At 40.2% G+C, this 12,407-nt stretch overlaps 1 protein-coding gene across 1 annotated transcript; it reads right to left on the bottom strand.

The window, feature by feature from the left end:
• Nucleotides 1-2,768: 2,768 nt before the first annotated feature.
• Nucleotides 2,769-11,779, bottom strand: LOC131981799 (zinc-binding protein A33-like). Its single transcript, XM_059346277.1, has 6 exons — nt 11,199-11,779; nt 9,721-9,816; nt 7,411-7,644; nt 7,230-7,252; nt 6,778-6,893; nt 2,769-4,728 (listed from the first exon to the last, which is right to left on the bottom strand). The coding sequence occupies exons 1-6, from the start codon at nt 11,715-11,717 to the stop codon at nt 4,163-4,165; spliced, it is 1,554 nt and encodes a 517-aa protein (XP_059202260.1). The 5' UTR covers nt 11,718-11,779; the 3' UTR covers nt 2,769-4,162.
• Nucleotides 11,780-12,407: the final 628 nt, after the last annotated feature.

Genomic DNA, 12,407 nt, shown 5'->3' with positions numbered 1-12,407 from the left:
TATAGTCATGGATGTTCAAACAACCATGTTAGCGTATAATTGTGGTTTTGAGCTCTTTGAAACAGTCCTGTAGCTTTGTAGCTTTTATCTCATTTAGAGCAGCTGATTCCTCTGAAAGCTGCAGCTTTTTCCCCTCCTTACAGTTAAAAACAGGGACATTTATAGCTGTAAAAAGGTCTCACTTTTCTCACGTTTTGCCTTTATCTGCCTCCCCTTTATCTGCTTTCTCTTTGCATATCCTGTTAACCCACATTAAACATTTCAAACTGAAACAGACCCTGATAGTTAATATTCCCCAGACTGAGGAGGCATAATGTATAGCTTGACTTCTCTCCAGTTTCTAATGAGGCTTCCATTATTCACTTCAACCTCATCTTGCAGCCTTCCTGTCTTTTCTTCAGCCCTTCTCGCCATCCCTCTCATCGATTATTGATGCAGGGAAGGGGCAAGTTCTTTAGTGGGAGGCAGAAAAGAGATCCATTACAGACAAAAAGCTAAGCTACACAGCACTGAGGGTTAAAAATAGAGGCTGTATTTTGGGAACAGTTCAGTCATGTGAGAGAGGAAAGATGAAGGATGGATGAACCAGATAAAAGAGGGATGAGGGATGGAATCAAATGCTTAATTTTAATGGAGTTTAAAAGAAGAGATTAAAAGTGCGAAACTTCTTCCATCTTCTCGATCACCTTGACCGTCACTGAAACTGATCAAAGCAGGGGCTTAATGACAGAGGGAGTGGCAGCAGAGCAGTAATGTAGAAGTGAAGGCTTGTGTTACTGCCTGTTGATCGGCCCGCAATAATATCTAATTACAGATCAGGACAGTTAGAGGAGAGAACTGGACATGACCCTGACAGTTAGCATCTTCTGATCAGCAGTCGATGGTTAATGTATAGGCTGATGACGCTCAGAGATTAAGCTTGAAATGGATAACAGATACGCTTAATTTGGGTCAGACTAATTCTCATCATTTATTTGTTTGTAACAGTAGTCACAGATTACTGCTCAATTAGCAGGACGGAGCTCATTAACCTTGCTTAACTGGACTTTGAAAAAGGAAGGCTTTGTTTGTTTGTATCCGTGACAGGTGAACACAAACAAAAGCGGATAATCAAATGATTATCATGAGAAACAAGTATTTAAACTGGCAGGACATAGGTAGACACAGGATATATGAAATGTAATTCATAATTTGTAGATAACTTGTGTAATCGTGAGCCGAGAGGCAGCTCATTACTCATATTGACGTTTGTTGTTAGGCCGTGACCTCTAGTGGCCTTAGTAATTATGACAGGAGTGAAGGAGATAGGCGGCGTAGTATTAAGAACAAGAAAGTCCATTATGCAAATTTGGGGTGACTAGATTGACTAAAAAACACTGGACTTTGTCCCAGGAGACTGCTGTTAGTGTCCCAGTGACACCCTGATCCTGTTCTTATGAAATTAACCAACTCATTTTGTGTCTAAACTTAACCAACTAGCAGTAAATAGCTGAAAAATGAACTGCTGTATGAGGTTATGTTGCATAAACAGTAATCAGTTTTTTTGTTGAGACTGTGTCAAACAGGATGTTGTTTCAACAGTGACAGTAGTGTCAGGTGCTGTGTGTCCTGATGCACTTTACTGTGAAATTAGACTGTGTGGAGAAAGGCTATGGTGGCGCGTATTTGTGAGCCAAAGGTGGCAGTTTCACATTCACAAATGCAACATTGTCAAACATTGACTTCCCGTTTACTTTAAATCTATGAGAGCAAAGCGAAGAAGAAAATAATCACTTCTGGTAGCAAAGCAAATTTGCATCTTCACATCGCTTGGAGTTTGTGTGTGTGCACGTCTGTGCGTGTGTGTGTGTGTGTGTGCGTGTGTGTGTGCGTGTGCGTGTGTGTCTGTTCGACCCTATGGTTTATTTCTGTAAGTTATGGGATTGATATTATGATATGTATTCAACAATTCATAACATCAACCCTTTCCAATTCAGAAGTGCAGAATATATATCACAATATAAATCCCAGAATTCAATTTACAGGAACATACACTGATGTCCATGTGCGTCACATCCTGTACCAGCTCTGCAGGCAATGGTCTCTTGTGACCGCAGCTGAAAAGGGGTTGTGAAGACAGAAAACTGGCCTGTTTTTCTCCTCTCCAGAAAACTGGAAGAAAACCAGTGTTTTGTGCTAAACTTCATGAAATCACTTGTTGGAAAATTAACGTTTCACACTGGTCCATTCTTCCCACTCACACTGCCAATCATCTTCAAGCATAACAGACTCTATCAGCATTTTGCAGGAGTTCACTCAGGTGTCTCGATTTAATTGACAGGTGAACACTGGGCGTCACTGTCTCTCTGCTGGCTGATAGTGCCTCATTCTGGATGTTTTGGATCTGAATCTTTGTCCTTCAGGAGATTCAGCCTCACCTCTTTCACTCTCCCTCTGTGGCTACAGCTTCCTTGTCTCATTTCTGCATCGTTGTATTGGTACTTTTACTTAAGCAAAGGATCTGAATACTTATACAATACTAATGTCATCATTCAGGTTTTCCAAATTTAAATTATTTATTGAGGAGCAGAGAGATGCTGCAATCAAAGTTAGGTTTGAGCGCCCTCTGGTGGAATCAAATGTATCAACAACCAATCAGTACGACATTTAATCATATAATTAAAATCAAGTGCCAAATTCCAAGACAGTGTTTTCAAAACTTTTAAAGACACTGAAACTGTTTTATAATGACATTTTTGGTGGTGGGACATTTAGATGTATGAGACAAATAGGTGTATACAAGTCTTTATTACTTGTTTTAAATCTACTGAACATGTAATTTATTTAGATATACATGTCATTAGAATAACAGGAATAGATACACAACAGCCTTAAAATGGTATATAAAATAAATGACAGTGTATTATAGATATAGATCAAATATAAATGTATATTGCAAGAAAATACTGCAACAAAAAACTATATTTAATTATATATTTATTTTTCCAGATACCAGTTAAAGTTTCTCAGTTTTTTTTAAAACAAACAAAAGGTCTGTTTACATTCAGTGTTATTCGACAAAATGCTCTGGGTATCATTTAGCTCTAACAATTGTGATGCATTTTCTTCATTATAAAACGTTTGCAAAGGTGCTTTTTCTTTTTAATCCACGTTTACTAGCTAGCAGTCACATGATAATTCATAGCACTGCTAGGGGAAACTTTAGGTCTCAGGTTCTAATGAATTCAAAAGCAAAACCACATCTTACAGGATAAGGCTATTCTTTGTTTTTCTGATGGACAACAAGACTGAAACCAACAATGCATTCATCTGTCTCTAAATATTTTGGCTCTCAGCCCCGAGCTCATTTATTTCTACTAAATGTGCAAGTCTTTTAATTCATTTTTATCTCAATCTATATTTAACACTAGGGCTGCAAAATGAATTGAAATGTTATTTTGAAATCACCATTATTATTACAATATATTTTTCAATGAAAATATGAATAATGATGTTAAAAAATATTTTACAAAATATAATTTCCCTCTAATATCATGAATCATATCTCAATCATACTCAATAATGATGAATCTAAAACAGGATTTTGGATGTTTTTGTAAATATTTTAAAAAGAAAAAAGTTAAAAATCACATTAGACTCATGTTTATGACACCTGAAATTCAGCTCTGGTGTTTCCCATTTCTCTAGTTCATCTTTGAGGTGTTTCTACAAGTTGATTTAAGTCCACATGTGGTAAATTCAATAAATTGGACAGACTGCTTTATGAAGTCATACAAGGTCTCACAGCTGCACATAAGCACAAAAACAGGTTATAAGTTTAAGAGAACTACCTGAATGCAATGCATTTTTTGTAATACAATGGAGGTCAATGGCACAGAGGAATAAGATATGTCAGGCTTTGGCTATACTGACAATACTTGTTAGTATGAACAGTTAATTGGTTGGTTTTGGTTTCTGTGTTTGTTGATAATGAAAAATATCAAGAGCCACATCCTTAAAGTGTCATTTGTGTTGTGCTTCAGCAGTTCATCATCACCACATTGTTAATAAAGTCTTTACGGCGAGGCACATGTGTGAGCGCTCATGAGATGAGTCTGTTCATCAACTGCTGAATCTTCTTCTGCAGTTTAATTCTGAAGGTGTTCTCTGATAAAGAGCACGTTTATCCCCAGTGTGGTGTTACGATGGTGAGCGGCTCCCGGTTGTGTCCGTTGATAATCGGCCAGGGATTGAAGTACGGGAAAACCGGCTCTTTGAATTTCGTGTTATAGAAGGTGAAGAGGTGGCTCATGTTTCCTGCGTCGTAAAACCCAACCTCGCCACGACTGTAGTCCAGGTAGACCCCCACCCTCCTGGGGGGTTTGGAGGGATATATCAAGCTCTCCTCCGAGTCGGTGCATGCTTCATACTCGCTGGTGCCGTCAGCGTTGTCCCTCAGCACCACGGTCCAGAAGCCATCGTCTGGACAGAGGCTGATCTCCTCCTTCCTGTTGACGGAGTCCGTGGCCACGCCCAGACCCCACGCTGTCTTATAGCCCACCTCCACCTCCCAGTAGTGTCTGCCAGAGGAGAAGGCTTCAGAGCCCAAGACGATGTTGTACAGGGTGAAGCGCTCTGGGTTGTTGGGCAAGTTTGGCTGGATTTTTCCCACCTGGACGCTGGTGCAACACGGGGACACCCAGAGGCAGGGGTAGGCTGTGTACGGGTCGAGGGTCACCGGTGTGATAGCTATAAAAGCACAAAGATAAAATGTGTTAGTCATTAACCAATGCAACAACAAATGTGTTTACAGAGAATGACCCAGGAAAGACTCCTTGACTGTGACCTTCAACAAGATACTGAATGTCGACCTGCTCAATTAGTGTAAGACGAGCTTGATAAAAGCATCAGCTACATGGATACAAATAAAATATAAATGATGCTGCGTCAAGATGTAACTCCATAGATTCATTAAATTCTTAATTGCAGTCTAGTGTTACACAGTCAGCAGCAAAGTATGATTACATGTCACTGGCACATGACCCAAAATACAGGGGCGGAGCTAGAGAAATATTAATGGCTTAGCACAGAGTCACATAACACCCCACACAGCTGCCATCCTGGTCCACAGTCTCGTCACTTCCCGACTTGACTACTGCAACTCTCTCCTGTTTGGACTTCCTCAAAAAACTCTTCACAAACTACAACTGGTACAGAACTCAGCAGCCCGCATCATCACAAGGACCCCATCCAATCACCACATCACACCAATCCTCCAGCAGCTCCACTGGCTCCCAATCACACACCGCATCCAATACAAGACTCTACTGCTCACCTTCAAGGCCATTCACAACCTCGCCCCTCCATACCTCTCTGACCTCCTCCACACTGCCACACCCGCCCGCCCACTCAGATCTTCTTCCTCCACCCACCTCTGCGTCCCCCCTGCCCGCCTGGTTACCATGGGGAGCAGAGATTTCAGTCGCTCTGCTCCTTTGCTCTGGAATTCCTTTCCCCCTTCCCTTCGCAACATTACAACTCTCAATCAGTTCAAATCACAACTCAAGACATACCTGTTCAGACTCGCTAACTCCATCTGATCCTCCGCACCGACCCCCCTCCTTTATTTTAATCTATTTGTAAATGTTTTCTATGATATTTGAATATATCCGATTGTATTTTGTTTAATGTATTTCTATTCTTATTTTCATCTTTATTTAACAAATTGTATGATGTTCTGCTTTGTTTTATCCATGCTGTAAGGCGACCTTGAGTGCCTTGAAAGGCGCCCTATCAAATAAAATGCATTATTATTATTATTATTATTATTATAAGGGGTGGCAGAAAAAATGTACATGCTGCTCTAATTTCAAACAATCACATTTTCTCAATATTTCTTTGGAAAAAATATTTAACTCAAAAACACAATATTATTGTGCAAAACATTGAATATAATTACCAAAAGGTGGCATTAGAAATTAATAAACTGCTTTATTTCCAAAGTTTTAGACAACGACAAAAAGTGTTAAGCCCATCATGTATTCTTAAATGTGGCTGAAACTATTTTTTAAGTCATTTAACATACACGTATAACTATCACAACCAAAAATGCGGCCATAACAGATCAGTAAATAATGTTAATTTACACTTTTACATTTTTTTTACAATTCTAAATGAATGTTTGCATGAATACATTTTTTTAAAATTGACTGTCCATAACTTTAGGGGCAAGGCTGTTTTTAGGGTTGGCAGCTGCCACCCTGTGCCACCTCTGTAGATTTACCTCTGCCAAAATACCCAGAAAAAATCTTTGCACAAACCAGTTTCAACCCAGTAACAGACAGAAGTTTGGAAAGCAGAGACAGTCGTGTTTGAACATGTAATTTGGTCCGACTCATCCAGACAGAGCAAGTGGAACTGTAACAACACTGTTACAGAACAGGTTGATACGAGACCGAATATAAAATGCAAAGCACAAAAATGTGTTTTGCAGTCATAGTCAACTTCATTTAAATGGAGCACTCCACCAAATGTATGTGTCAAAGTCAACGTGCTAGTCATGGGGAAAACTCCTACACAGCCTGTAAAAACAGCAGGTCGTCTGTGGCTCTGGAGGCGCTTTGAAGTCTGAGAACATTATTCATGTGACTCTAGATCTAGAGAGGGGCTTGGAGACTAAAAATGTTTGTGTCGTGGTAGGATCCAGTATTTTTGGAGTGTGACAGATAAGTCAGCTCAGTTGTAATAGCTCCCTTAAGTGTGTTCATGTGATGTGTGTGTATGTTTGTATTTGTATACCTGGCTGAAATATTGAGCTCATTTTCCTCCAGGTCCTGTACTGTAGAGGGCCAAGGAACTCTCCCGACTGCAGATCCACACCCACTTCTGGGGGGCGCTCGAAGAAGCTCTCAGCCCTGACAGAGAAAGAAAGAGAGAAAAATGAATTTAAGCCATATCTTTGTCATCTGACTTCTTAGCTAGGCCATCTATTAAAGAGTAATGTAAACAAGACACTAACAAACCCTATATCCCTTAGTTTTAAGTTGTTTTAAATGGACGTTCTGCTTCCCAGTTGCCACTAGTAGGCATGACGCTGTGTGACAGAGATTATGTGCTAAACCAGTCATGCCCCCACATCCTGTTTCAACATGACTGATGATAATAACAAAGATGATGACAAAACAATGCAGTGTTTCCTTGTGAATTGAGATATCTGATATAGGTCACGTAGAGAAAAAGTTGATACTCACCCACCAATGAAGTCTTTGATTCCCTGAAACAGATCAGACAGTAACAAGAGCATGATTACAAAATAATCCAGTCTCTGCTGCAACATGCAGATAACATCTCAGACACTGCGCTTGAGTTGTAACAATACTCTTTTGTATTTGCCTGTTGTATTTTTAGAATCTTCTTTCGTTTCTCTCATACCTTGAGTTGCTCTGGGTTTTCTTCTTCTCTCAGTTTGAGGCGGAGCTGGTCAGCCGTGTTTTCCATCTGGCTGATCTGCTCTGTGGTCTGAGTGAGCGCCTCCTCCAGCTGGTTGAGTTTCTCCTCTTTGTGCTTCTGCAGTTTCTCCTTCATGCGCTCCTCCTCCTCGAGCATGAACTCCCTCAGGCGGCTAAACTCTGCGGTGACCATCTCCTCCAGGTCTCCTGCCCGCTCCTGAAACACAAGGAGGACTCACATCAGCAAAAAAACATTGTTTTGGAGTTTTATATTTTTTGTTTTCTCTTCCTGTTAAGCAAAGAATGATATAAATTCCTGATAATGTGTGTCAGTCAACTATAGCTTGTCTTAATGATATGTTCCTATCTAGGAAACAGGCTCTGCAGCTCTGTTTGGGTAAAACTTCCAAATATATTGCACTTTTAGAACCAGAAGAATGTAAAATATGAAAAAAGAAGTTTAACTATAGACTTAGGGACACCAAACCTCCTAGTACGTCTTCGGTACTTATACGCTGTTTTTTTATTGGGCCAACCCGGTTTTGTACATTTAGACAGGTTCACATGTGCTTTGTAACACTATGAGGCTGATTAGATAATATACAGTACAGTTAGAGGTAAAATGTGATTAAGTACATTACATTACATTATTGCATTACTTTTATCTGACAGCTATAGTTACTAGATTACAAGTTAGAGTAAGATTTAACATAGAACATATATTTTATAATAACATTATGAGCTTATAAAATATGATGGATTGTTTCAGGTAAAAGTTAAAAGATGATTTATTAACTACTTAAAGTGTTCTACACCTCAATCAACGACTACTTTCAGCCTAATATAAAAACTCACTGCAGCTATTTTTCCGTGTTGAGTACTTTTACTTTTGATATTTTAAGTTCATTTTGTGCTTCATGCTTATGTACTTTTATTTAAAGAGTACTTCACCTATTTAGCATTGTAATCCTGCAATAGTCTTGAACTAAAAAAAAAGGCAGCAAAATCAATGCAGCAGAACCAAAGATTGTCCCTTTGTAATTTCAAGCATTCCTCTAACAAAACCTGGTGCATACATTTCCCACAATGCAACTTGACCACTGACAGTTCATTTGGAGAGTTTGGGTGTGTTCTGCTGGTAGCTAATGCGACCTCGAGCCACTAGCCTCGGGCAGGAATGAAGAGCAGGATATAGAGGTCTTGTATGCTGACTTTTTTTCCAACTCCACACCTATAATTATTTTCAGTTTCAAACTTGTAGCAAATAACGCTGACTCAACTGACTTCACTTTACGTCACATTTATCAGAATTTTCTCCTTTTTGAGTCACACAAGGCTTTAGTGCTCCCCAAAACCTGTTAACACGGAGTCAGTGGAGTTCCCCTCTGAGTAAAAACATTTTACTCAGAGTTTTTGTACTTTTTACCTAAGGATAGGAATCTTTCCACTCCTATAGCGCCTGTGTCAAAGATAGACAGGTGGGCAGGTAAAACGATAGGCACAAAAACACCCTCACAGGAAGAGAATTATGTGAGAAAAGACAGATTGGCAAACTTCCTCTCAAACATGTTGACCCACATCCTGCCAAACCGACAGAAACAGAGAAGTGAAAATCTGTGAATGTGCACATAAACTAGGTCAAACAGACAGACTGAAAAAATATAGACACGCTGAGAAATTCAGGATAGAGAAGACGGTCTGTAGTAGCCCAGAGCAAAGATATGTGTAGTTATCTGCTGTAGCAGAAACGCTCCAAAGCAGCAAACATACTACACTCATATCTCTGTTCAACACACACACACAGACCTCCATTTAAGTTCAGTGCTGCTGTGGTGGAAAAAGCACCTTGGCTCAAATTCTGCCAGCTGTTATCTTTTTCTATGAGGGTGTGTGACATAGTTATTGTACACTCCGTGTGTGTATGTGTGGCTTGTGAAAGAGGTTGAAAGAAAGACAAACATAACATGACGTGCATGAATGTTTTTTAACTGCGAGGCTATTTGATTTCAGGAAGGAACTCCACATTTGCAAAACATGTGAACTATCACGTTAGGACACACAATGCTGACTGACACCCTGTTGTGTCATCAGCTCCAGTCATGATGACAACGAGTCATTAGTCATGTCTGTCAGACAGGTGAACGTGGAGAAATGCAGGTGAATGTTGCTAAGCAGCCAGAATTTCAGGTTCTAGTCACAGGACACACACACATATTTCTCTGCTTGGGTTGTGCACAGGATCTTTCTTGTCTTTCACATTGCTTCACAAACAAAGACACACACATGTCTGTACCTTGATGTGGAGGATCTTCTCATTGGTCTGTCTTTGGAAGTTTGTGGCCTCCTCTGTCTGGAGCTGAACCCTCTCCAGAGCGATAGACAGCTTATCCTGCAGCAGAAATAGACAATCACATGCTGAAAAAGTGGTGCGGCTAAACAAGATTATACTTACAAGTTCATTTGATTGGTTCCTCTGTCCTGAAAAACAACATCTTCTTTAATGGGAGTCATATGACGACTGACCGCTCTGACCCACAAATTCAAACAAAATGGGAATTCAGCACCAGTAAAACATGAGAGGCCTCTCAGTGAGAGAGTTCTTCAAACAAACTGTTGATGGTCAGCTGCAGGGTTAAAAGTGTATGTTATAGGAGCTCACACTGTTCTGCTGAATTCCTGTAACAAGCAAAATACTGAAGGCCGACAGGAAAACAGGGAGACTATTTTCCAAAATAACTGCCATTTTACAGCATCTGCTGTGTGAAAATAGGTTTCATAATATCAGAGTAAATATCTTTGTTTAATAAATAAAGTCTTGAAAAGGCAGTTCACCCCCAGATCAAATATGCCTTTTTTATCTGACCTGTAGATCTTTTTTATCAATCTAGATTGTTAGAAACAACCTAATCCCCCCAAAAAATTAATGTTGGCATTGTAGTTTACGCAAAGCAGAGATACATTAATGCAAACGTTTTCAGATGGTGATGTCGTATAAAGAGTGTCATAGTCCACCAATAGAGGAGGTCAAGGTGGTTGGTCATGTCAAACAGACACCAGATTTCCACCCAGGAGACTGACTTCATGTCCTGTTTGAAACCTAAAGTCAATTTTAAGTTTGTTTTAAGTTTTAAGTAACAAGTAAATCAATTCCCATATTAAAAGACATCACTTCTTCACTTCATACTATGTGATTTTAAAAATATATATTTTCACTGTCAAATAGTTACATATTGACGTAGAGATGTTGGCGCTTGCCTGACCATAATTGAACTATATGGCACTTAGGTTAGCTATAGCACCAACTCAAGATGATCCACAAACCTTGTGAGCAGTTTCACAGGAACATTAGTGAATGCTAATGCTGCTTGAGTGCCATATACCTCCTTTATATAAGAGAGAAGGCAGAAATCTCAATGGCCTATATCTCCACCAATCAGCAGCTCACACCAAAACGATCTTGTACGATAATATGATAAATAGCACTACAGGTGAGAGAAAAATATTGTTTCAGAGGTGAACTATCCCTTTAAATAAACTAGATTTAAATGTGTGGAAATGGAAATGTTTGTCACACTCAGGAGAGGAGTGTCAAAATATGCATGGAGGAGCCTGGCACTCCCTAAAAACCGTGTTTTCATGATCCATAATCACATTCATCAAATAATGATGTCTAAAAGTACTTTATGCCAGAAAAAAAGTTGTGTAAACTTTGTTTTCAGTTGAGATTTTGCCTTAGAGTTTATCAAAAAGAAACTAATTCAAAGAGTGTACCCTGTAGTTTTCAAAGGCCTCGATAATGGGGATGACATTGTGAGTCTTGTGGTCCCGGGACATGCCGCACACCAGACAGATCGGGAGCTGGTCGTCCTCACAGTACAGCTTCAGCTTCTCCTCATGCTCCTCGCACATATCCATGCCCAGGCGCGGCCAGTGCCCGGTGGACGAGGCCACGCTGCTCATGCTGGACCCGGGCTCCCGCTCCTCCGGCATCTCCAGCGCGCCCTCCGAGTCCCATCCGGGTATCCCCGCGGCCGTGTCCATGACCCGGGCTCTCCGCACACTGTCCACGACGTTGCACAGGAGCGAGTTGGGTCGCAGTTTACGGCCGCACGACTTCCTACACTTTGGGCAGCTCGACAGCTCGTCCGCCTTGGCCTCCCAGCACTGGATGATGCACACCTGGCAGAAGTGGTGTCCGCACTCGAGGATCACCGGGTCGTGGAACAGCTCCAAACACACGGGACAGGTGAGCTCTGACTGCAGCTCCTCAATCGCGTTGGTGTCCGCCATTCTCGACGGCGTACATAGTCCTGAGAAAACAACAGACGTCTGATGGCAGCACAGAGAAAAGTTAGACTGCTCTTCCGTTCACACAGAGAGAGGGAGTGGTCTGAGGCTGACAGCGCAGCAGATGTTTTCACGGAAGAGACTGAAGGCGTGCAGCGACAGGCTCAGAGGAGCTGCTCCACCACAGGGCCTACGGTCTCTACAAGCCAAACAACTGTTATTAGGAAGAGGGAACCACAATGGAAAACCACTCAATGTCATCAAATTAGTTAATAAGTTGATCTTATATTCAATTGTGGACGAAATATAAGTACTACTTTAAATCATTAATATAAAGACTTTAGATCGAGCCTAATAGATTTGATAAAAATAGATCCAAGTTGCTTACTGGTGGTTTAGGAAACAGGTATAAAGCATTAACAACAACTTGGTTACACTGTAAAAAAAAAAAAAAAAAAAAAAAGTATGTGTTATTTACAGAGTTTTTCTTGTTTTGCAAATGCCATAACGAGTGAATTACTTTTATGACAAATAGTAAAAATAGTAACTATAAAATTGACATTGAAATAACTTAGATTAGTCTAAATAAATACATACAAACAAATATGCTGGGACATTATAGATTTTTTAACAGTATTTTTCGATTGCGTAATGGTCTTGAACTTAACAGTGAATTATATGTAGAAAAATCAT

This window comes from Centropristis striata, chromosome 12 (genome assembly GCF_030273125.1).
Source record: "Centropristis striata isolate RG_2023a ecotype Rhode Island chromosome 12, C.striata_1.0, whole genome shotgun sequence".
In the NCBI taxonomy this organism is placed as follows: Eukaryota; Metazoa; Chordata; class Actinopteri; order Perciformes; family Serranidae; genus Centropristis; species Centropristis striata.
This window is presented reverse-complemented; position numbering and strand designations above follow the sequence as displayed.